The sequence below is a fragment of the Lynx rufus genome, unplaced genomic scaffold (assembly GCF_022079265.1).
Source record: "Lynx rufus isolate CCGP_SWC_20201006 ecotype Redwood Valley unplaced genomic scaffold, mLynRuf1.p SCAF_16, whole genome shotgun sequence".
In the NCBI taxonomy this organism is placed as follows: Eukaryota; Metazoa; Chordata; class Mammalia; order Carnivora; family Felidae; genus Lynx; species Lynx rufus.
In genome coordinates, this window is record NW_025814830.1 from 51,406,946 (window position 1) to 51,432,261 (window position 25,316).

The following is a 25,316-nucleotide window of genomic DNA, read 5'->3' on the forward strand; positions in this document are numbered from 1 at the left end:
GTGACATCCTGAGCCTCTGTTTCCTCGGCTTTTAAATGACAGTGGCAACGAATGAGGTGCGGAGTTGCATGGACTGAGGTGACCCCAGGAGGCAGACAGTTGTTTGCACAAGCTGCCAGGATCGGAGCACCTTCTAATGTTTGTTTATTGTTGAGAGAGACAGAGACAGAGACAGAGCGTGAGCAGCGGAGGGGCAGAGAGAGAGGGAGACACAGAATCCAAAGCAAACTCCAGGCTCTGAGGTGTCAGCACAGAGCCCGAAGTGGGGCTCGAACTCCCGAACCATGAGGTCATGACCTGAGCTGAAGTTGGATGCTTAACCGACTGAGCCACCCTCGTGCCCCAGATCAGAGCACTTTCTATGTACCAGATGCTATGTTAAGCACATAGCCTTATTTCCTACAGTCTCTGACAGAAAGTCTGTGCATAGGTGTTATTCTCATGTAATAAATGAGACACGGAAGGGGCATGTAACTTGCCAGGGTCAGCCAAGTGACCAACCCTGGCAGTCTGAGATAACTATGCTCCCAGCCTCTTCAGGCTAATAAATGTAAAGGGCTAGCACAGGGCAGGAGTCGGCAAAGTATGGCCCATGGGCCAAATCTGGCCCACCACTTGTTTTTCTAAATAAAGTTTTATTGGAACGCAGCCATGGCCATTTATGTATGTATTGTCTATGGCTCCTTTTTCAGTACAGTAGCAGACTTGAGTGGTTGTGACCCAAAGCCTAAAATTTACCCCCTGGTCCTTTACAAAGAATGCTGGCCAGGCACAGAGTAACGTGTGATATGCAGGCGTTGATCGCATACGCGTTCAGAACAGGTTGGTGTTTTGGTCTCTGATGGAAACCGGCTCCTGAGAGATGAAGAATTTTGCCATTCCCCTTTCTGACGACTTCTTGCTCTCGTTCTCATTCCAAGGAGGTTTGGGCTCAGGATCTGAACAAAGTCCGCGAGCGGATGACAAAGTTTATCGATGACACCGTGAGGGAGACCGCCGAGCCCTTCTTGTTTGTTGATGAGGTGAGTGGGCTTCCCATCAATGTGGCTGGGCCTCTTTGATTGATGTCTGTGACGTCCGATGTTCCTTTTTTCCGGTCCTCTTCCCTTGAAGGGCTTGGCTGCGAGAGCTGCTTTTCTTCTAGGCTCTGAATTCTAGCCTTCTGTTGTGCTCATCCTCGTCCATTTGGCTGTGGAGACTGGGTGGGTTCTTTGCTTCTCCCGCTAGAGGGCATCTGCCGCCGGCCTGTGGCTAACAACCTAAGCATGGCCAACAGATTCGAAGGTCGATGGGGCTTCTGCACCGGCCCCCTGCCCCGTGTGAAGCAGCAGGGGATGGACGGAGAGGAGGGTGGGACGGGGAGGGGGGGCGCTCCTGCCTCGTGTAAGCTTGTGCCCAGGCAGCACAGTGTAGCACCCGTGTCCCTCAGTCTGGTTTTGTTTGTAATTATTTTTTAACGTTTACTTATTTTTTGAGACAGAGAGAGACACAGCATGAACGGGGGAGGGGCAGAGAGAGAGGGAGACACAGAATCGGAAACAGGCCCCAGGCTCTGAGCTGTCCGCACAGAGCCCGACACGGAGCTCGAACTCACGGATTGTGAGATCATGACCTGAGCCGAAGTCGGACGCTCAACTGACTAACCCCCAGTCTGATTTTTTTTTTTTTAATTTTTTTTTTTTTCAATGTTTTTTATTTATTTTTGGGACAGAGAGAGACAGAGCATGAACGGGGGAGGGGCAGAGAGAGAGGGAGACACAGAATCGGAAACAGGCTCCAGGCTCCGAGCCATCAGCCCAGAGCCCGACGCGGGGCTCGAACTCACGGACCGCGAGATCGTGACCTGGCTGAAGTCGGACGCCCAACCGACTGCGCCACCCAGGCGCCCCTAGTCTGATTTTTTTTTAAGGGGTGAGGAAACTTCCTGCCTGCTAGATGTTAGGATACTGGTGATGTTTTTTGGCTCTGTTTGGGTGCTGGGTTCACAAAGGTTCATGGTATTATTATGCCTTAAAACTTCTGTGTGGGAAGCCTATACTCTTTTCGTATCAACTATTTTAGGATACACGTTAAAAAGGAAAATACCACACAGGTCAGTGAAAACCTGTGTCCATATATCCTGCCGAAGTCTGAGCGTCCTGCGTTACAAACTTGGGTAGGGGCGTCTGGGTGACTCAGTCAGTTAAGTGCCCCGACTCTTGATTTTGGCTCAGGTCATGAACTCGTTCGTGAGTTTGAGCCCCACGTCAGGCTCTGCACTGACAGCACAAAGCCTGCTTGGGCTTCTCTCTCTCCCTCTGTGCCCCTCCTCTGCTCTCTGTCTTTTCCTCTCTCCCTCTCAAAGTTAATAAAGAAAACAAAAAAACAAAACAAAACTTGGGTACCTGAGGCCTGGAGACCATCTTCTCTGAGTTGATGTATCAGAGCCGCCATTTCTCTGTTGTTGGCATAGACGGGAAAGATCCAGGCACCGTCGGTCCCCCTCATCGGGGTGATGATCTTGTCTCTGTGACTCTCCTAGTTCCTCACGTACCTGTTTTCGCGGGAGAACAGCATCTGGGACGAGAAGTACGACGTCGTGGACATACAGGACATGAACAACCCCTTGTCCCATTACTGGATCTCCTCCTCACATAACACGTGAGTTTCTTGGTGAGCCTGTGGTGGGCCCGCAGCCAAAGGCAGCATGGTGGGGTGCCGGTGCCCTGCTCTTGGAAGTGCGTGGGAGCGGGCAGGGTGCAGGGCCACATTGCTCAGACTGGAATATACACAACCTTCTGGAAGGGACGTGGAAACACCCCCCCCCCCCCTTTCCCAGTTGATATTTGCAATAATCGTGTTTTCTCTGTGGCCCTAAGAAGCAGGTTGGCAAAGCTGGTTTTCACGGTTTGGACATCTCCTAGTAGCCACAGCAGAGCAACTGAATTAGTTATTGAACTGGTCCTAACTGGGTCTATACCCTGTGCTGGGCACTGGGGATACAGCAGTGAAGAGAGAGGGAGCCCTCTCCTCATGTCCTTGGGGGGGGAAAGGCCTCCTTTGATTTAAGGATGTACAGGAGTTGGTGAGAGACGAAGAGGTGGTGAGGCAAGGAGGAACAGCATGTTCAAAGGTCCAGGGGCAGGAGGAACGGAGCGGGGTTTGTTAAGACGAGACTCTAGAATCCAGGAGGGTGAATGATAAGAGAGCAGGACAGCAGTTGTGTTTGAGTGCAATCTGCCAGAGAGCAACACGTTCCAATGTTTGCAAGATTATCCTGATTGCAAGAGAGGGTAGACTGGAAGAAAGAAATGGATGTTGCACCGAAGTTCCAATATTTAATCTGCCTTGTAAGGTGAGAAGGTGAAAGTCTTGGGGCCTGGGCATCATGAGAGCTACAGGTTGGTACCTTTCCAAGGGTTGTGGCAGACAGGAGTCAGAGAGAAGGCATTTTGGGAAGGTAAAGTCTTTTTCAGGGGCAAAATGATTGCATGGTTCTCTCTTTCCCACCATGTCCATTGGCTTAGAGTGGTGAATTCTACCAAATCCAGAGGATAGTTAAGGAACGTGAACTCTTAAAAGGGTGGGGGGTGGATATGTGGTGAGAAGGACAGTGCATAAAACTCTGCTTTTTATTAAAATTTTTTAAATGTTTATTTTGTTTTTGAGAGAGAGAGAGAGAGAAAAAAATGGGGGGGGAGGGGCAGAGACAGAGAGGGAGACACAGAATCCAAAGCAGGCTCCAGGTTCTGAGCTGTCAGCACAGAGCCCAACATGGGGCATGAACCCACAAACCACGAGATCATACCCTGAGCTGGAGTTGGACACTTAACCAACTGAGCCACCCAGGCACCCCAAAATAGGCATTTTTATGTCAGTTTTGGTGGACATAATTCAAAGTCTATTGAGTTCTAGCAGTGGTTGTTGAAGATCTGTGCTTGGCCTGGAGCCCTGAAACGAAAACAGTGGCCCAGCATTGGACTGAGGGCCTAGTGGACACCATAGCGGGGGCGGGTATGAATCGATGGCCATATGTGCGTTTCATTCCTGATACACTTTGACCGAGTGCTTCTCCAAAGAACACACAGCCTCGCCCCTTCCCTTGGATTGCCAAGGTGGCTGCTGTCCACATCCTGCTATTGTGGCTCGTGACTGGTGTGGCCACACGATTGCATGTGTCCGGCCCGGATCCCGACCGCCGATCTTTCTAGACAGAGTTGAGGATGTTGGGCACCTGGGCTGAGAAGTTCCCCAGGACTCCCCGAGGTGCGGGCCTGCCCCCACCCGGCCGCCGCCTCCCGTCCCTCAGGTACCTCACCGGTGACCAGCTGCGGAGTGAGTCGTCCATGGAGGCATACATCCGCTGCCTGCGCATGGGCTGTCGCTGCATCGAGCGTGAGTGCCCTTTTCCTGGTGCAGGTGATGCTGCTGCTGAACTGCCGTGGGGCTGCTCGTCGCCTTTCTTGTCCGAAAAGCCCGAGTCGTGGGGATGAGTGGGGCGGGCCAAGGGAGAGCCCAGGTGCTCGTCGCATCTGGGTGGGGGATGTGGCCTCCAACAGCCAGGGAGGGACCTTTCCCCAGAGGGTTTCCCCCCAGGGCAAGGGGTGGTGTTGAGCCTGGCTGGGTTGGAGTCAGAAACCCTCGGGCAACAGATTTGGGCATCTGATGCAGCGGCAGGGCTGGGGGAGGCCAGGACCTAAGCTTTGTTAATGCTCCTCTCCTCCTCCAGCTTCCTTCTGGGCTGTTTTATTTTTTATTTAATTCATTTTTATAACAATTATTTATTTTTGAGAGAGAGAGAGAGAGACAGAGCTGGGGAGGGGCAGAGAGAGGGGGAGACACCGAATCGGAAGCAGGCTCCAGGCTCTGAGCTGTCAGCACGGAGCCCGACGCGGGGCTCGAACCCACGAACCATGAGATCATGACCTGAGCCCAAGTTGAACGCTCAACTGACTGAGCCACCCAGGTGCCCCGCCCCCTCTTCTGAGCTGCTTTTGGAGGAAGGCTAGAGCCCTCTGTGTTTCGCAGCTGGCCCAGCCATGGGTACCACCCTGGATGTTCTTTTCATAGCTGCTCACAGACACCCCGACATAGATGATCCAGGCCCTTAGAGACGTCCAGCCGCTTCTCCTTTCTCAGTCCTCACCCCCCTGGCCTGACTGTACCACCACTGGGCCGCAGGTGCATTGGGCTGAGAAAGGGCACAGAGAACTGACTTAGGCTCCGATTTTATCACAAACGCTCACCGTGGCATCAGACTTTAATGGCAGTTGTTCCTGTAGACAGTTGCCTAAGTGTACACCACCCTGCCTTCCAGGAAAAAGCAAATGTGAAAAAAACTATCAGCTCCTACTTCCTCTGGGGGTTGAAAATAGAGGGGCTGTTCACCTTTTCTGTTGGGATGTTTTACCAGAACTTTAAAAAAATAAATGTCTCCTTGTTCAGTATTACTTCCACTAGCAGAAAAAGCAAGCCAAGTGAAATAAGAAAAAAAAAATCCCACGTTATAAATATCTTCTTTAAAAAGAAACATTTAAACTAGTTTCTTTTGGACAAATGTGTCGCATTACAAAGGGACCTTTATTTATTTTTTTAAGTTCATTTGTTTAACTTTATTTTGAGAGAGAAACAAACACACAGCGTTACTGGGGGAGGGGCGGGGGGGGCGGGTAGAGAGAGAATCCCAAGCAGGGTCTGCACTGTCAGCACAGAACCTGAACACGGGCTCTGTCCCACAAACTGGGAGATCGTGACCTGGGCCGAAATCAAGAGTCTCGTGCTTAATCAATTCATCCACCCAGGCGTCCCAGTGAAGTTTATTTACTTTGAAAGAGAGAGAGAGAGGGACGCCTGGTGGGTGGCTCAGTCGGCTGAGCGTCCGACTTCGGCTCAGGTCATGATCTCCCAGTTAGTGGGTTCGAGCCCCGCGTCAGGCTCTGGGCTGACAGCTCGGAGCCTGGAGCCTGCTTCAAATTCTGTGTCTCCCTCTCTCTCTGCTCCTCCCCTGCTCACGCTCAGTCTCTCTATCCTTCAAAAATAAATAAAAACATTAAAAAAAATTTTTTTAAATAAAAAATAAAAAAAGAAAGAGATTGAGAGAGAGAGAATCCCAATCAGGGTCTGCCCTGTCAGTGCAGAGCCTGATGCAGGGCTTGAACTCATGTACCGTGAGATCATGACCTGGCCTAAATCAAGGGTCAGGTGCTTAACCAACTGAACCACCCCAAAACCCCTCCAAAGAGACCCTTAATCGAGCAACCCAGATCTTCCTGTAACTGCACGGGTAATGCATGCACACAGGTAACGTGGGTCCTCACGTTGCCGGTCCCTGAAGGGAATTTTTGGGTGTGGCCCCCCGTGTCGTAGGATCTGAGCCACGTGGGGGCCGCGGGCAGGTGTTGAGGCTGCCTGTCTGTTCCCTCAGTGGACTGCTGGGACGGGCCCGATGGGAAGCCCATCATCTACCACGGCTGGACGCGGACCACCAAGATCAAGTTTGATGACGTCGTGCAGGCCATCAAAGACCATGCCTTTGTCACCTCAAGGTTTGTGGGCTTGATTTGCCGGTGGTTCATCTTTAAGGGACAGGTGGACAGACGCCCCTTCCTGCCCCCTCCCCCCCGCCCTCCCACACCCGACACACGCACAGATACACATCCGCCAGCCCGGTGTCCATCCTGGCTGGTCGCTGCCAATGTCTTCAGCTGGGTGTTGGCGCCCCCTGCAGGCCCAAAGTGCAAGTCCCTCCCTGGTTCTAGAGCCTGGAGGAGGCTAGGGCCGGGACTCCAGTTGAGCTGAGCTGGCTCCTGACTCCCGCAGCTTCCCGGTGATCCTGTCCATCGAAGAGCACTGCTGTGTGGAGCAGCAGCGCCACATGGCCAGGGTGTTCAAGGAGGTGTTTGGCGACCTGCTGTTGACGAAGCCCACTGAGGCCAGCGCTGACCAGCTGCCCTCGCCCAGCCAGCTGCGGGAGAAGATCATCATCAAGGCAGGTGACCTCGGCTGCTGTCGTGCATTCAGGAGAGCCCGTGGCTCAGAGCGCAGGCTCCTGGTCCCACCAGCTCCCCTTACCGTCTCTGTGAGTGACACTGGGCAAAGCCATTTAACCTCTCGATGCCACTGTGTCCTCACCAGTCTCGGGAGGTTCGTAAGAGAACCTACCGCGCTGGCGGTGAGCATCCTCTGAGAAAACGTGCGCACAGTCCTTAGGACTGGCCCCTGGGCCGTAGCAGGTGCCACGTAAGTATTAACTGTGGTTCGTTCGTTCTTGGGGCAGACCTCCACCGCGCCCGTGGCGGAGTCAGGTCTCTGTGCCGGGGGTGTTGCAGTGACCCAGACTCCCTTCTTGACTTCGGGAGCTCCCATTCCAGCATGTGAGATGGACTGAAGGTGGACAGTTGCCCCAAAAGGCTGCGTGCGCTAACGGGATGAAGAGGGTGGTTTGCCAAGTGCTGTGGGGAGAGACGAGGGACCAGCCTTGTCTGAGAGTGCAGGGGTGCCGGGGAGAGGGGTGATGTTTGGGGATCTGTATTCCTCGGACAAAGAAACCAGACACACAGTGGCTTAAAGCACGGGAGAGACCATTTCTTTCTAAGCTGAGGGAGAGTGTTCTAGAAGGTTGAGCTCTGGCCCAGAAGGCTTTCCAGGGACCCAGCATTCTCTTTTTGTTCTCCAGTCTCCCAGGGAAAACTGGTTTTCAGCTGGGGTTCTATCGACCCCCAGCGAATCTGCAGTTAGAATTAGGGTTGGGATAGCATGTGAACTTCGGGGAAAAATGTTGCCTCTTTATTTTTATTAACCTGTAAGTAAAACAGAAGGTTTGCTTTCATTACAAATATTGCCAACAAGCCACTTGGGGCTTTGTCACCAGCAGAAATCACAGATGTTTTCATATCGTGTTTACTGTTGTCGCAAACATCTGAAAATAATGCTGTGCTCATCACTACTTTGAAATTGTGGTAGTTAATAGATTTGACTCTAGATCTTAAGATATTAATAAAGAAGTACATCTATTTATATTACAAATATTCAGTATCTTAACTGTATTTCAGTATAGTGTCTCTTACAATTGTACGTATTATAAATGTCTATTCTGAGAAAGGGATTCAGAGTCTTTCCCGGGCTTCGAAGGAGGTCCCTGGCACAGAAATGGTGAAGGCTATGCCCTGGGGTGCTGTCCTTGTGTGTGGTTGGTGCTGGGCTGTAGGCCTACCTGAGCTCCAGCTCATAGGAGGGGCAGTGTGAGCACGTCCAGGGTCCGCGACTCCTGCCAAACAAGCAGAATGTCCGTTAGGTATGTCCGGCCTGTTCTGTCCTCTGTGTGAGGATTTAGTCACATGTCCACACCTCCTGCCAAGGATGCTGGATGTGAGGTCTCTACCTGGATGGCCCTTGGCAGAAGGAGGGGGATGGATTTTGTTGATAAGCAGCAGGTTCGTATGGAAGGATGGACAGGTGTTCACCAGGCGGAGAGAAGGCCGTGCCCTCAGGTTGTGGGAGTAACCTCCATAAACACGTGGCACATTTCCTAGATCGTCGCTGGATCACCAAGATGTACTGGGAACTGGGAACAATGCCTGTGTGCCAGGAGGTCGCAGTCTAGTGGGAAGACAGAAGCGTTAACAGAGGGGTACCAAACAGTGTGAGGGGGCTTTCGCCGAGGTTCGTGCAGAGGAAGGGATGTCCGTGCCCTCGGTGTAAAAGCAGCAGCATCTGAGAGGATCTGGCTAAGACCTGGGGCACTTTTCACTGAGATACTTAAGGAAGCTTCCAGCATAGGGAAGGCAGGACTAGAGGCCAAGGGAGCTCGGCTGGGAAGGGTCCACGGCTTCTCAGGCCTCCGTCTGCGAGTCTGCATTTCTATATAGCTTCACTTTCTTGGGACCACTCTCTGTGTGTCCCCAGGGATTTCCTGGCTCTTGTTTTCTGATGTGGAGCCCTGAAGGCCCCTTTCAGAGCACACATTGCCTAGCCGTGGGACTTGGTGGCTCACTCCTTTCTGTTTCAGGAAAGAGGGAGGAATAGCATTTGTGAGGCGTTCCTGGTATGTCACTCACTGGGCGAGGCATGGCATGAAATACTCTTCAGTCTCCTACAGCCCTGCGATCCCAGGCCCCAGGGTCACTTTCCAGATGGGGACACTGAGGTTGAAAAGGTGGCTTAGCTGAGATTATGGTACTTTGAAAAGATTCACCTTTTTAGAAGTATCTTTTGCACCCACTGGCTTACAGGACCCAGCAGGGGCTGTCATTATCCCCATTTCACAGGGGACGTTACTGAGACCGAGACAGGTTGTCACACAGCCGAGGTCACGCAGCTAGTAAGGCTCTGAATTCAAGCCCCTGTCTGGTTCCCAGCCCTGAGCTTCCTCCAGAATCTGGGATTTCCAAGTACCTGCCTGGGTGGGCATCAGTACTTACCTGGATGAAGGTGGTTGTAGTCACTGTCTTCAGAGAGCACTGGCTCAGAGAAGTGCAGCCACCTGCCCAGGGTCACACAGCTGATAAAGCAGCAGGAGTGCTGTGTGCACTTAGGTCTTAAATCTGCATCTCCAGTGTGCACTCCTCTGCCCTGCACAGCCCGGGCCCTGGACTGGCTGTTGCTGCCTTCCCTCTGTGTGCCAGAGAAGGTGGGGGTGCACGTGGTGTCGCCGATCTACTGAATGTTTATCCAGCACTTAGTACCTGCTGAGCTACCACAGGAGATTCAAAACCAAGTCCCGCCCTCATGGGACTTGTATTTTAGCAGGAAAGACAGAAGACAAAGATAGGCATAAAGATACACAAAGGGCCAAGAGTATGGAAAATAATTCCCAGTGGTCAGATGGTGACAGGGAGGGGAAGGAGAGCAGGGGCTCTGTGTAGACCCCACAGTCCAGGAAAGCGCACCTGAGGAGGTGACACTGAGCACAGAGCTAAAGTGAGAGACGAGCCAGGCAGAGAGACCAGGCAGTGCAAAGGCCCTGAGGCGCATGCTGCAGCTAGATGCTTCCTGGCCGGCTGATGGGAATGAACGCTCATTGGCTCAGAGATTCCAAACCTGGGTCTCGAGGCAGATAGGCTATGTGTATTTTTTCCCCTCAGCATAAGAAGCTGGGCCCCCGAGGCGACGTGGATGTCAACGTGGAAGATAAGAAAGATGAGCACAAGCAACAGGGTGAACTGTACATGTGGGATTCCATTGACCAGGTGGGTGTCCTTGCACTCCTTCTCAGAGCCTTGAGTGCATCTGAGGTCTACTAGAGAACTCTGAGAGTATTCCTGTCTTATTTGAATTTTGACCTATTTTTTTAATGGTTTACTTCAAAATAATTTTATATTCCACCTAAGGTACTGGGTATTTACACACACACATATACAAGGATGTTTTACATACTCTTCACTTAGCTTCCCCAAATACTAACATTCTCCATAACTTAGAGGATAATTATTGGAAGCAGGAAATGGACATTGGTACAATAATAATTAATTCATGGACCTTATTCCAGTTTTACCAGTTTGCCCACTGACATCCTTCCTGTGGTCCAGGGTTCAGTGCAGGATGCAACAGTGCATTTACTTGTCCTAACTCCTTAGTATCCTTCCGTCTGGGACACTCCCACTGGAAACCTTATTTTGGTGAGAGTAATGCATTTTGAGTGTAAGGCCACTTCCCACATCCCATAACCTAACATGCGAATGCACTTGAGTATGTTTTGATATGTCTCTTCTCACATCCTAGAAATATTAAAAATTGTTAACGTTAAAATAATTAAGTCACAGATGTGGAAGAGCCTCTAGACAAACTGGCTGAGAAATCCTGAAAGTTGTAAAAAGTGGGTGTAATGGAAAAAAACAGTCATGAGACCCAAAAAACAATCCCATCATTCGTAATGGCCTTCAAATTAAATACGAACTAGAAATCTGATGCCAAGTTGTACTTACCCTTAGACGCACTGAATAAAAAAGTCCTGAAAGTGCCAACGGAACCCCAAAATCAATAGATGTTTTAAAAGAAATGTCTCGAAGGGGATCAAATTCCATGAAACCACCACAAACGTCTATGAAAGTGGGAACGGCGCATCCCAGGGCAGGGGCTCTGGGCCCCAGAGTGGATGGGGCCAAGAACGAGGGCGAGAGCTAATGCTGGTTTTCCCTTCTAGAAATGGACCCGGCACTACTGTGCCATCGCTGATGCCAAGCTGTCGTTCAGCGATGACATTGAGCAGACTGCCGAGGAGGAGCTGCCCCAGGTAGGGGAGACCCCCCAACTGGTCTTCTCCCCTGGCCCACAGGCCTGGACATCCTCAGCCTAACCAGCTTCCTCTTTGGGTACCAAGGCTGCCTGGCTCTTCTCTGATTGGCTGGCTGGCCCAGGTTCTCAACCAGTGAGGTTCAAGGGTTTTTCCTGCTCTCAGAAGGGCCTGATTGGCCTGTCTGTGTTCTTGGCAGGAGGATATTGGGATGTTCTGTCCAGCCCCACCCCCAGCCTGGTTCCTAGCTTCCCTGCCCTCTGTCCTTGGGCTGCTGGCCATCCTTGGTGCTCCCAGGGCATTATGGCTTTCAGATTTCTTGTGCAATAGAGTTGAAACCTGTACTGGGGTCCCCTTAGCCCATGTCTCAGGACTCCAGGCAGCCACCACCAGTGGTGACAGGAGAGGGAAGGCAATGAGAGCCATTTCCCCAGACCTCTTGGGCGGTGGGCAAGCTGATGCCAGCCTGTCTGCTCGCCAGTCCCCTGAGTCAGCATGTGCAGAGGGACCAGTCTGGCCATGCCGGGGGTCTTCCGGGTCCAAGTTTTCAGAAACTCCTCCTCCCTCTGTGGCCCAGGATATACCCCCCACGGAGCTGCATTTTGGGGAGGAGTGGTTCCACAAGAAGGTGGAGAAGAGAACAAATGCCGAGAAGCTGCTGCAGGAATACTGTGCCGAGACGGGGGGCAAAGATGGGACCTTCTTGGTGCGGGAGAGCAAGACCTTCCCCAACGACTACACCCTGTCCTTCTGGTAGGGGCATACCGCCTTCCCCTCACAGCTGGCCAGATGGGGGGCCATGTGGGTTGCTGTGCGAGCTCAGGCAGGGCCTGGAAGCTCAGACGTCTCTTAGGGAGCTGTGCAGGGCAGGGGTGGGCCAAGGCAGGTGAGGCCCAAAAAACTTAGCAATCAAGATTAGTGGTATTTCGGGGCACCCGGTTGGCTCAGTCAGTGGAGAATGTGACTCTTGATCCCAGGGTTGTGAGTTCGAGCCCCACATCGGGCGTAGAGATGATTTAAGAATAAAATCTTTTTAAAAAGATTAGTAGTATTTCAATGCATTGTTTTTTAAAAATCTGAAGTAATGAAAAATCCGCGATGAACAAAATATCGTCAACATTTTAAGACACTTAAGATGATGTGGTCTCACTCACGCCACCCCCACCCACCCCAGTCCCGGTCCTAAAGCAGGTGGCTTTAGGCACATCACTCAGCCTCCTGAAGTCTCTGTTGCCTTGTCCCTAAAATAGAGACCCGAAAGGCGGTTTATGGTGCCGTCATGAGCTTTCTCATTGACTCACTCACTTCATTCATTAACTCATTCACTGGAGTGCTTGCTTCCTGCTAGGTGCAGCCATCAGACAGACGGGGGGGGGGGAGGGGTCCCTGTCCTGATGGAGATTAGAGTCTCGTTGGGGAGATGCACGATGAAAAAGGAATCGATGGTCTATAACTGTGATAACTGCAATGAGAAAAAGGCAAGATGTTACCACAGTCTGTACAAGAGGGACCTGATGTGATGTTGGGCATGGGAGCAATCAGGGAAGACTTCCTGAAAGAAGGACTGTGTAAACGGAGACCCAAAGGGGGTCTTCTCGTCTTCTCACGAGGCCCCTCACCAGTAGGTAGAATGTTCTGGAATCCAGGCTAAAAGACCAGTCTGCGCTAAAGCCCAAGCATGTCCTAAGAGCACAGGGAGACCTGAGTGGCCACATGCAGGGTCTACCCCTCAGTGTCCCTGGCCGCAGTTCTGGCCCTACCCCCTGCACCCCCCGTGTTCGTTGCCGCCCGGGGTGCTGGAACGGCCAGTCGGTCTGGCCTCGGCCCTGAAGTTGTCCTTCTCCTTGCAGGCGGTCCGGCCGGGTCCAGCACTGCCGGATCCGCTCCGTCATGGAGGGCGGGACCATGAAGTACTTCCTGACTGACAACATCATGTTCACCAGCATCTATGACCTCATCCAGCACTACCGTGAGACGCACCTGCGCTGTGCCGAGTTCGAGCTCCGGCTCACCGACCCCGTGCCCAACCCCAACCCCCACGAGTCAAAGCCGTATGTGTGCTCAATGCTGTCGGGACAGTAGAGCTCAGGCGTCCACCCACAGGTTTAGTGGGTGCAGACACCCTTGCGGGTTATGTTCGCGAATCAGATTAGCCAGGCTCGTGGGCGTGCCGGGGCCCAAATTCTCACGAGGCCCCTCACCAGGGTGCCCGGGATCTCCCCGGGATGGCCACAGTTGCAGACCCCCACTCCACCTTACTTTTGCCCTGTTCTCTCCGTCCCTCTGCCTCTTTCCCTGCCTCCATACCACTATCTTCACAGTCCTGAGCTCTTGGACTTGGATTTTCAGAGGTGAATTTTGGCCCGGTGATAATCTTTGCTTGTCAAAGCTCATTCCCGTTCATTGTGAAAGTGCACAAGAAAAAAGTAATTGTAAAGATTTTCCCTTCATTTTTTTTCTTAATCTAGTAAAATGAATAGGAGTTATGCTTTCTGAAGGGTTAACCAATTTTGAAAACCAGAAAAATATTTTTAAGCAGAAGGCTGCTAAAATGTACATTTCTGAGAAGCCTTGTAACTTACAGCAGCTTGCTTTCTTTGGTCTATATTCATATAGATTGCCTATTCAAATTGGCTTTTTCTTATCTTTAAAAGCATCCAAAGACCAACCAACCAACCAGACCTTTTGAAAACTCAATTCCCTGTGTTCTCTGCCTCCAATTTTCTGAGATTCTCTGCTGTGACTGATGCTGGCACTGAGTCAGGCTGATGGGGGGTGGGGGGCGAGGGGGTACAGTTCATTTATTCTCTCATGCTCCAAGCAGACCTACGTTATGAATGTTTTACTCAAGCTACATGTTGGTGGTCTTTGAAAAAATTGCTGTTTTGAGTGATGTTTTGGGGCTGGGAGGCCCACTGTGTAATTTCCACCGTGACTTCTGGGGCCGTATCCCAGGCCTCCTCACAGCTCATTGCGTCCTCCGCTGTGCGTGGCCCTCTCACTTGGTCCCCTTCCTGTGACACAGGTGGTACTATGATGGCCTGAGCCGCGGGGAAGCAGAGGACATGCTGATGAGAGTTCCCCGGGACGGGGCCTTCCTGATCCGGAGGCGGGAAGGTACCGACTCCTACGCCATCACCTTCAGGTGAGTGGGCGGGCTGCAGCCTTCCGGGAGGGACAGGAGCGGAGAGCGAAGGGGGTGCTGCGGCTGGCGGTTTACCTCCGCGTCCGCTCCCAGAGGGTCAGCGGGGAGGACAGCAGTGATAGCAAAAGCGGCCTGTGCTCACAGGAGCTTGCAGCGTGCTGGCACAGGTCTGTGTTCTTGAGAGTAGCACGTGTTACGTTAACTCACTTCATCTTCCGGCAGTTTGAGGACTTTGGTCGTTATTTTTCACAGGAGGACGCTGAGGCACAGAGAGGTGAATAAGTAACTTGCAGAAACGTGCAGGCAGGAAGGTGGTGGAGCTGGGATTTGAACCCAGACAGCCCTGGCAGGCTCAGATCGGTGATGGTGTAGACAGGATTTCCTCCCATCTGCACTCGCCACCCAGCGCTGCCGGTGGAAAGGCCTTAGGGACCAAGCATCCATAGGACGGTGGTTCTCTGCTTGAATTCCACCCCAAGACGCCGGATTCCTCCAGTTTCCACCAGTGACAGCGTTGGGAGGGTTTCAGACCCATTTCATACCGTCCTTCCATCTTCCCTGCCACGGTGTATTCTCAGCGTAGGGCCTAACTAACGTTCCAGGCACTGGGCTGCCATGAGCACTTCCTCTGATTGAGTCTTTCGCTGTAGCCCATGAGGGGTAGGTCCCTGACTTCAAATAAGAAAATGGGAGGCCCAGAGAGGTTGAGCAACCTGTCTAGAGCCACACAGCCTAGTCCTGGGCTGAGGCAGAATTTCAGACTTGGGCCCCTCCGTGTCCACAGCCTGCTGTTTTCGCTGTGAGGTCTGAAGCAAGAGGCTCGTGGCCCAAACTGGGCCTATGGATGTTTTTCTCCGCCTACACGGTTACGTGAAATACTGAGAAATTTCACTTGAAGATTTAGGTTCCTTCGTGTGAAAAGCGGGAGGCAGTGGTAGCTGTTGCCACGGGGCGACGCTGGTTTCCAGCTGCACGGAGGGGCCCTGGTGTGGCCAGGCTGCTCCTGTTCCTTCCATTCCTGTTGCCCTGGCCCCTGTGCCGCGGTTGCCCTGCCAGGCTGCCCCCTGGGTATTTGGAGCTGCCTCCTTCTCCCCCGTCACTGATGCCTTCTTGGGTGAGCGGATGGCGGTGGTAGTGGGGGTCATTATCGTGGCCATTTGCCGAGGATGTACCGCGTGCCTGCTCCGGCCAGAGTGACTCTCCTATGCTTTGTGCCAACACAAGAAGTGGGGTTAATTGGCGACTAGTGGAGATGCTCGAGAGGCGAAGCTGGCTGCCAACAGGCCTGGGTCCACTGCAGTTCTTGGGATACTATCTCTTGGCTTCACGTTGGTTGCCAGGACGGTGTCCAGCAGAAAAGACGAGTCCTGTGATGTAGATAGTCCCCCTGGCCCCTGCTTGAGCTGGGTGTCATGGTTCTCTGATTGGGCACCTTCAAGCTGGCCCGGGGGGGGGGGGAGGGGTGAGGTTGGAGTCACTTGATTGGATGAAGGTGGGCTGGTGGTAGTTTGGAAGTTTTAGGGATTAGCACAGGTTCTGTGAGCACCTACTACGTGCCAGGCTGTGTGCGGGGCTGCAAGAATACAGAAGTGATAAAAACCGCACGGTCCTTGCTCTCATGAGCCTAGCGGTCTGCGGCGAATGAGCGACCTCCTGTCGGTCACAAGTGTTTCTTTCTTTTGAGCGATTCCCTCTTATTTAGCATTGCCTTGCCAGTAGTGGTGTTCAGTGCGTGCCGGCTGAGTGAGCCGGTGATGAGGGCTTTGTGTCTCAAAGAGGAGAGGAAGGGAAGGCGGTTTCCATCATGCTGGAATGGTGAACGTCCCTGGTCTCCACCCACCGCGTGCCTGTGGGGGACGCTTCGTCACTGCAGTAGTCAAAAATGACCTCCCCCCACCACCCAGACTCTTCGAAACTCACTCTGGTCAGGCTGCGGGGTGGGTGTCACTGTTTCTCATTGGCAAGTGTCGCCTGCAGCAGGAGAATCGGGCACAGAAACGCGTTGCTGTCGTACTGTGTGCTGTCACAGACGGTGGTCAGGCAGGTGGCCCAGGGCAAGCAGGAGCTCTTGGAGGACCAAAGGGGGATGTGCTCCATGCAGAGGGAGAACAGAGGGCTGGAGCAAATTTCCTTCCCTCTCCCCTCTGCCCAATATCGGCAGAATGCCTCTCCTGGGTCTGGTGCTGGTCTGAGCTCTGAGAACCCAGGCTGAACTTGGGGCTAGATCGCTACAGGAGAGGATGCGCGTCCTCACAGAGAGATGGTACTGCTGTCTAGGTGTGATCGGGGCAGGTGCACCTCTGTGGGACATGGGAGCGGGGGCTTCTTGGCGGAGCTAAGACCTCAGGCCACGGTGACCCCTGGTTTGTAGCAACCAGGTGACTGGAAAGTGCAGTTCACACTCAGCCCTGTTCCTGTCTCCCCTTTTGATTCTTCTCTTGCTGGAGAAGCTCATTTTGACTTGACTTTGGTTATATTTTCCTAACCGCTCACTGATTGAGTACCCTTGGAGCGCTGGGCACATTGTAAAGGGCTCACCCTGGGTTATCTGTCAGACGTGGTCCTGACACGTGCCATGACACAGGAACTGTGGGTCCCCAGCACCGTGGAGGAGGACACTGAGGTTCAGACAGGTTACCTGAGGAAGGAACCAGAACATGACCCATACTCTTAACCTCAGCATCCTGGAGCCTTCCTGCCCTAGGGGGCTTTTGTAAAAAGTTAAAAAAAAATTTGCTCTTAATGCTTATTTTTGAGAAAGAGCACAAGCAGGGGAGGGGCAGAGTAAGAGAAGGACACAGAATCTGAGGCAGGCTCCAGGCTCTGAGCTGTCAGCCTAAAGCCCAACGTGGGGCTTGAACCCACACACCGTGAGATCATGACCTGAGCCGAAGTCAGACGCTTAACTGACTGACCCTCCCAGGCAACCCCAAAAGTTTAAAATTTTTTATTAAATAAATATATTCTTATTTATTCATTTATTTATTTATTTATTTATTTATTTATGTTTTCATTTTATTTTTGAGATAGAAAACGAACAAGTGGGGGAGGGGCAGAGAGACAGGGAGACAGAATCGGAAGCAGGCTCCAGGCTCTGAGCTGTCAGCACAGAGCCCGTTGCAGGGCTCGAACTCACACACTGTGAGATCATGACGTGAGCTGAAGTCGGATGCTCAACCAACTGAGCCACCCAGGTGCCTCTGTATAAATATATTCTCTAAAAAAAATTAAGGGGTGCCTGGGTGGCTCGGTTGAGTGTCTGACTTCAGCTCAGGTCATGCTCATGCAGTTCACAAGTTTGAGCCCCACATCGGGCCCTGTGCTGACAGCTCAGAGCCTGAAGCCTGCTTCAGATTCTGTGTCCCTCTCTCGCTCCGCCCCTCCCCTACTTGCACTCTTTCTCAAAAATAAATATTAAAAAAATAATAAAAAATTAAGACATTGCAGTGAAGGCTAAACCCCCTGTGGTCCTTCTCATCTGGGTCCTTGTCCTGTAAGAAAACACACTTTCTTAACTGGTGTCATGTGTGGACTTCAAAAAAAAATTTGCTCCATGAACACGTACCTATGGAAAATACATCGTATTCCCTTCCATTTTTAAAAAATACAAATGGGGCCATAGTATAGCTTCATCTTGCAACTTTTTAATAAAATATTCCTGCAACTATTCTGCCAATGAGGCAGAAGTCTTATAGCATTTTTTTTTACAGGACTTATTGAAGAAGTGGCTTCCCAGGATGTGTTTTCTTGAAACAATAAAAATATAAGGTGCAAAATCTTAAAGGATAAGTAGCGTGCCCATAGTAGTTATGCCTTTAGACCGTTTTAACAAGGTGCTTTGGGTTGTAAAGTTGAGATCAGAATTTACTGTCCTAAAGGCTTCTGTTCTTGCTGATAAAAGCTGGTTAAGACCGAAGATTGTTTTCCATTTTGGATTTTTCTGACCTCGTGTTTCAACTGGGTGAGGCGATAAAAGACTTGTTTACCTTTTGGGGAAAAACAAAACGAAACAAAACAAAACACTTCATTGTTCCAGTAGTTGGAGCACTGAAGATAAGATTGAAGGATTTGGGCCTCAAATCCCAGAGTTCTAGAGTAGAGATCAGCAAACATTTCCTGTAAAGGACGAGAGGATTTTAGGCCATGTGAGCCTGTCGTCGCTACCCCAGCTCCTGTCAGCTCGGCCACTGTAGAGTGAAAACAGCTCCAGGCCGTATGTAAACAGGATGAATGGGGGCCGTGTTTCAATAAAACTTTATTTACAAAAGTGAGGGCAGCAGTGGGGCAGGTGGGTGTGGTATGTGGGCCAGATTTGGCCTTGGGGCCATTGTTTGCTAACCTTGCTCTAGACACCAGTACCTTCCCAAAGTCAAGTCCTGTAATTGGGGAGGAGGGGGCAGACGAGAGGAACTAGCAGTATCTCTTGTAAGGCACAGATTCTTCTTGTGTTTCTGTCTTGAAAAGATCCGTGTGCTTCACAGGACTGCCGTACCCTGTTTATTTCTCTGGTTCCCTGAGGACGGATACGCAGGTTGTTGCTAGTTAGCAGGGCTGCGTAACAATCGTCTGGTGTGGCGGATTTCGGCGCCTCAGCTCCCTGCCGTCTTCCCTCTCCAGGGCCAGGGGCAAAGTAAAGCATTGCCGCATCCATCGGGACGGCCGGCACTTTGTGCTGGGGACCTCTGCCTACTTCGAGAGCCTCGTCGAGCTGGTCAGTTACTACGAGAAGCACGCGCTGTACCGGAAGATGCGGCTGCGCTATCCTGTGACGCCTGAGCTGCTGGAGCGCTACAATATGGTAGGCGCCCAACTCCCCCGTGATGTGGCGCCGTGTCATTCAGCAGACCCTTGCTGAGCGTTTCTCCCGTGTCCAGTAACCGCTCTAGGTCCTGGGGACAGAGACCCTGCCCGCATGCTGCGTACGGTCTAGTGGGGCGGGAACCAGATAATAAGTGAGATGAAGAAGACGCATCACGTATCAGGTGGCCACCAGTGCTGTAGAGAAAAACTGGGCAGGTGGAGAAGTGGATACAGAGTGACGGGGAAGGCGCTGCGGTGCTAAAAGGGTGCTCTGGAAAGAGGTCATTGAGAAGGAGTCATTTGAGCAGACGCCAGAGTTGGTGAAGGAGTGAGCCGTGCAGCTATGGGAAGGACCTGTGCCAGTGCAAAGGTCCTGAGGTGAGGGCGTGACTGGAGGCAAGCCAGTGTGGCCGGAATTGAGTGAGCCAGAGTGGGACGAGAATTAAGGAAGGATGGGGCTTACGGGGGACTGCGTGGTGCGGGGCTGGGTTGGCCCCTGTGAGACACTGGCTTTTGTTCTGAGTGGAGAACAGACCTGATTAGATGACCATGTCTCTGTTCTTGTCACATGGATTCAGTAATGTATTGAGGCGAGAGTTAGGATACAGCCACCATGAGCCAGGACTGGTCCAAGCTACTGGGAGTGTGAGGAACAAAAGTCTGCCTCGGGAGATTTAGGTTCAGGACAGGCCTGCAGTCACGTGAAGAAAATGTCCCCGGCAGCATGGATTGCAGTGACGCAGATACGGTGAGGTTGGGTGCTGCTTCGGGTTGAGCCGGAGAGCTCAGAAAAGGTCTCCTTGAGAGGCTTAATATACGAGCCCAAACCTGATAGGGAGTGATTGGGCCATGGGGAGCCACGGAGGAAGCCAGTTCTAGGTCGAGGGAGCAGCCACGGCACAAGCCCTGGGGTGACCCTGAGGGACAGTGACCGACATCAGAGGGCAGGCAGGGTCTGGTGTGCTGGTAAATGTGACCTGTCTGGGTTCATGGCATTTGCCAGTTCCCAACGTCTAAATGGTTCCACGGGGGCCGGTCTACAGCTGCCCACTCGGAACGTGGGTCAGGGAGACGTGGACGCCGGGCTCTTGTGGGCCATGAGGTAGTGGCAGCACGCCTCCGGGTCCCAGGGTTTGTGTTTTCACAAAGGAGTGTAGGGCCTGGCACACGGTAGGCCGGCCTAGGGCCCTCTGTCATGTGGGGGGCAAGTTTCCGAGTTCGGGCTTCTCACCATCTCTGCCAGGAGGCAGGAGTTGAACTGTGAGGTTTCAACCCTTGTGCCAGAGAGCTGCCTGGAACCCATGTTCTGTGTCGGGCTGCCCCAGGAACTTGGATGCTTCCATTTATTCCGCTCTGTTCTTTTCCAGGAACGAGATATCAACTCCCTCTATGACGTCAGCAGGATGTATGTGGATCCCAGTGAAATCAACCCGTCCATGGTATGGAGCCAGCCTTGCAATTCACGCCATTACCAGGTCCCTGGAATGGCATGGGGTCCCCTCCTAGCTACAACAGGGCAAGGGAACATTTGGGCAAACTTGGCTTCCCCTCCCCACCCTTTTTTTTTTTTTTTTTTTTTTTTTTTGAGAAGAAATGATGATTGACAATGTGAAATCTGGTTTCCGGGAAGAGGTTAATAGAATTCTACCCAAACGCAACCGCGCCTTGCTAAAATTCTGAGGTTTGATGAACCACCTTTGGGCCAAACAGCTTCTAATTAAAAATCTTTCAAATGTTTCTTGCTCACTGACTGAGCCCGTGGTGTTTATGAATTCCGTTTGGTTCACCGACCCCTTTGCAGCGTGCACGTTATCTCCTCTTCCCACCCTGGCTGCTGTGTGATTTCACTCGGTGTAGGGGGGAGGGGAGGGCGGGTTTTTACTCTTGGCCCCCAGCCCCTCCTCGTTCTGGTTCCATCTCACATAGAGTTTGAGCCGCAGAGGAAGAATGATGGCGAATTTTCTTTCGGGGCAGGGTTGGATACGGCACGCAGTTCATGTCTTGCTAAGGAAAGGGCCCCGATGATGGGCTCTGTAGAAATCCAGAGACGAACTTCTTTTCTTTCTTTCTTTTTTTTTTTAATTTATAATCCTTGGCCAATGCAAATCCCTTTCAGCAAGAAATGAAGGCTTGGAAGGATGTGGACACGTGGGCTGTGTGTGAAATTATTAGAGGACTTTTATTGGGAAGAAGGCTTTGGTAATGAGAACGACATGACCTCGTGTCAGCCAGGTGTCAGGGGATGGTGGAGACTGTGGTAAACTGAGGAACTCACACCCCATCTCGAAGGCAGCTGTGCCCGTTGGCGCTTGATGGCTGCCTTTCCAGAGAGCAGGCCAGCTTTTCTGATTTGTCAAGGCACACCAATCATCCAGGTGCTTGATGTGAATTTGCCCCATTTTTAAATTTTAACCCAAGTTGCAGAGAAAATCATCCTATAAGTGAGGCAAGTAAAACACGACTGTGGCTGCATTTGATCGCCGACTGCCAGACTATGGCGAGCGCCTCAAAAGAAAATTACCGCTGTTATTATGATGGAAAACGGTTGAACAATTAAAAAAAAAACCCACTCTGAAGATGAGGAAAATAATTAGCCCTGGTCTCACCCTCCTAACCCGGTCGCTGTCTGCATTCCTGGGTCTCTGCCTGCACGGAGATGTATTTTACAATCCCCACCACCCACACTGGCCATTTCTATTCTGCTCTGTTCACTTGCTGCTTGTCCTGTGTGGATTTCTCCTTTGCTGATTTGCCTCGTGACTATTCTGGCTCAAACTGGTAGGCCAGGTAATTGAGGGAAAATACATGGCTTGCGGTTTTGACTTAAAAAAAAAAAAAAAGAATGGGTTTTTAATGCTGCAGAATGTTCTGGGTGGCTGTGCCGGTTTAGCTATGTCCCCGTCAGTGGCCGTGTACGTCATCTCTAGTCTTTGTCCTTCTAGTTAACAGTAAAAGGAACGTCACCTGTGAGGCTTTGGGCATCTCTTTGCATCGTTTCCTTGGGAGGAGTTCTTGGAACTGGAAAGACTATATCAGTCGTAATAGGGGACGCGTCTGGCTGGATGGCCACATATCAATCCTTGTTCTAAGCACTTGACAGCCCATTAATCCCGTGCATCGGGTACAGTTTCTGTGCCCTCGGCATAGCTAGCAAGGTACAGAGCTGGAACGTGGCCCCAGGCGGTCTGGCTCAGGGGCATTTGCTCTTAGTCATTTTGTTGTGCCGTCTGCCAACCTGGTCACCTGATGGACAGCTCATTTCTCTCGTTCGTGGGGGGCCTGCCATGAGGCCTCCTCCTGCCCTCTGTCAGGCTGGAGACTCGCTCCTCGTGGAAGCCACTCTATGGCACCTCCCTTTGCCACTGGCTGCACCTTACAGCCTTGGAGCCTGGCAGTGGCCTGGGAGGTTGATGGGGGAAAATGTGTCCTTACGTCCGCCTAGAACCCACGTTGCTTCTTACAGAAGACCAGCGTGAACTATGGCCGTAACTGATTTATTTCTGAGCTCAGCCACTTAGCCGCTGGTTGACCTTAGGGGGCCGGTCCTCATCCACATTCCCTGGTGACTTTGGGAGCTCCTTGGCAATGCATTACTAGCTCTTTGCCAGCAGATGGTGCTGTAACCTTGGACTGAAGCTCCCTGTTCCCTAAAGAGAGGAACCAACGCAGACCCCTCTCTCTGCTTGTGTCGCCCAGCCTGACCTTCTCCTTCTTGTTTTCCCTCAAAGCCTCAGAGGACCGTCAAAGCTCTGTATGACTACAAAGCCAAGCGAAACGATGAGCTGAGTTTCTGCCGTGGGGCCCTCATTCACAACGTCTCCAAGGAGCCCTGGGGCTGGTAAGGCTGAGGGGGGCTGGGCTGCTTGCTGGATGAACTTGACTTGTCCCTTCTTGCCAGTGAGACTCGGGTCCCGGCTGAGCTCTGACACCCTTTCTCTGCTGTTCCGGGCTGGCTTTGACTCTTGTACCCTCCCTGGGAAGGTGGTTTGATACATGCTGTATTCAGAAAAGCAGATAAACCACCATATTTCACATCATATTAAATATTATTTTAGTTATAACAGCAGCGGCCACTTACCGAGCCCTTCCTCCGTGTCACTTGCTTTCATACATGGTCTAACCAGATTCTCATTACAACCCTCAGAGTTGACTGTGGGTCTCCCCACTTTACAGAGATGGCAAATGAGGCTTTCCAAGGTTGTACAGCTGTTAAATAGTGCAGGTCCTTCCCACGACACGAGCCTGTGTATTCTTCTGAGTTCAGATTCTTACGCTGATGCCTAGTCCTGTGCAGCGGCCCTACCCCGGACTGAAGCAGGGACGTTTTTAGGTCACAGATACCTGGGTATGCTGGGGCTCAATGACCTTTTCTCTCTTTTCACCTGGGGCAAAAATCGAAAAAAGTTGTGCTGCCCATCCATAAGTCCCCAGGTGGGTGTTTTTGCAGGAGTATTTTTCCCTATAAGCGATAAGAACTTGTTGGTAACCACGAGCACCCCCAGGGATTCAATTCACAAGCGCAGCATCCTTTTGTCCCGCGAGATAGCTGGACCTGACGGCGAAATCTGAACAGCAGCTTGATAGGAGTGCCTCTTTATGTCAGGAACCATCGTGAGCACTTCATCTGAAGTAACTCCTGTAAACCCACACAGTGGCCCTGAGAGGTTCTGGTGTTACCTGCATTGGACACGTGAGGAAACTGTGAGGCACAGATAAGTACAGTCACTAGTCCAGGGCCGCACAGCAGGCTGAGATCTGAAGCCAGGCCTTCTGACTCCAGAGCCCCTACTCCTGACTTGACTCACGTACTAAGTTCAGGGGTTTTCAAAGTTGTTTTCGTGTTGTTGTTTTGTTTTGCTTTTTGAGAATGCCGTCCTTTAAATTTTTTTTATTTTTGAGAGAGGGAGACACAGAATCTGAAACAGGCTCCAGGCTCTGAGCTGTCAGAACAGAACCCGCCCGACACGGGGCTCAAATTCACAAACGGCATGCTCATGACCTGAGCCGAAGTCTGACGCTTAACCGACTGAGCCACCCAGGAGCCTCGAGATGCCCTCTTTCTAATCCAAATCTTCCCTGGATCCCCAGCGTCAAAAAAAAAGTTAACAACAGAGCGATCTGCTGAAGCTGGGGTTGGGGCTCAGCTCTCCCGTGTGGCCTCCCCACGGAGACCCTGGAGCTCCTCTGTGAGGCTCCCAGCCGCAGCTTGCCAGCCATGTTGTGTACCCGCCTCTCCCTGAGGGGCACAGCCAGAACCCGGGTCTCCCCTGGGCCCACGATGCCCCTCTCTGCACCCTGCCTCTGTTGAGGTCCCCGTTCCGTTTGTGTGGGTGACTTGGACCAAGTAGCAGGTAGACCCCAGGTGATCTCTTTAAATCACACACTTTTCCACGCGTGGCACAGCCCTCCTGCCTTTGCACACGTCCGAGGTGGGGTGCTTGTCATTTCCAGGGCTCCTGAGGTGAACTGAGGTGCTGGTGTAAGTGGCGTTGGCAAGGGGCTGGGGGTCAACTGCCCTGCAGAGGTCCCCTCCTTTCTGTCTGGTGGCAATGGCACCACCTAGTGGGGTGTTGTCACTGTGCCACTCTCCTGTGCATCCTCCCAGCCTAGTTCCAAAATGGTGGGGGTTTTGTCCAAACTGGGATGCCTTTGAGAATGAAGGGAATGGGATTGTTAATAATGACCCCTGGGGGTGCCTGGCTGGCTCAGTTGATTAAGCATCCCACTCTTGATTTCAGCTCAGGTCATGATCTCACGGTTTGCAAAATCAAGCCCCGTGTTGGGCTCTGTGCCGGAAGTGTGGACCCTGCTTGGGATGGTCTCTCTCTTAAAATAAATAAATAATTTTTTAAAAAGTTTTTTTTTTTTTTTTAAATAATTGTACCTCGACCACAGGTATGACCTGCCTAGTTTGGGGCAAACAGTATTTATAGTCACCCTGAATACAGCCAGTGTTTGCCTGAAATGGGTCTGGAGAAATGGAGGTGAGGTGGGTGGCTGGCAAACCTGTATTTCCACCAGGCCATGGGACGATCGGTCCTCCCTCTGCTTGGATTCAGGTCAGCATTTACTAAATGCTTCCCACCACCCCCAAGTACTGATTTGGTAAGATGGAGAAAGGTCTCACATAGTGGGGAAGACAGAGATAGACGTTATACGAAA

General features: G+C 51.8%; 1 protein-coding gene across 7 annotated transcripts in view; it reads left to right on the forward strand.

Annotated features, from left to right (window-relative positions):
* PLCG2 (phospholipase C gamma 2) overlaps positions 1–25,316 on the forward strand; it is a 152,937-nt gene that overhangs the window by 89,702 nt on the left and 37,919 nt on the right. For all 7 annotated transcript variants that reach the window (XM_047078825.1, XM_047078826.1, XM_047078822.1 and 4 more), the window contains exons 10-22: positions 921–1,022; positions 2,522–2,640; positions 4,289–4,374; positions 6,404–6,524; positions 6,799–6,967; positions 10,062–10,166; positions 11,120–11,209; positions 11,787–11,962; positions 13,060–13,260; positions 14,235–14,354; positions 18,972–19,152; positions 20,522–20,593; positions 22,883–22,992. In XM_047078825.1, coding sequence (XP_046934781.1) covers positions 921–1,022; positions 2,522–2,640; positions 4,289–4,374; positions 6,404–6,524; positions 6,799–6,967; positions 10,062–10,166; positions 11,120–11,209; positions 11,787–11,962; positions 13,060–13,260; positions 14,235–14,354; positions 18,972–19,152; positions 20,522–20,593; positions 22,883–22,992 — 1,652 coding nt within the window. The remainder of the gene's footprint in view (positions 1–920; positions 1,023–2,521; positions 2,641–4,288; positions 4,375–6,403; positions 6,525–6,798; positions 6,968–10,061; positions 10,167–11,119; positions 11,210–11,786; positions 11,963–13,059; positions 13,261–14,234; positions 14,355–18,971; positions 19,153–20,521; positions 20,594–22,882; positions 22,993–25,316) is intronic.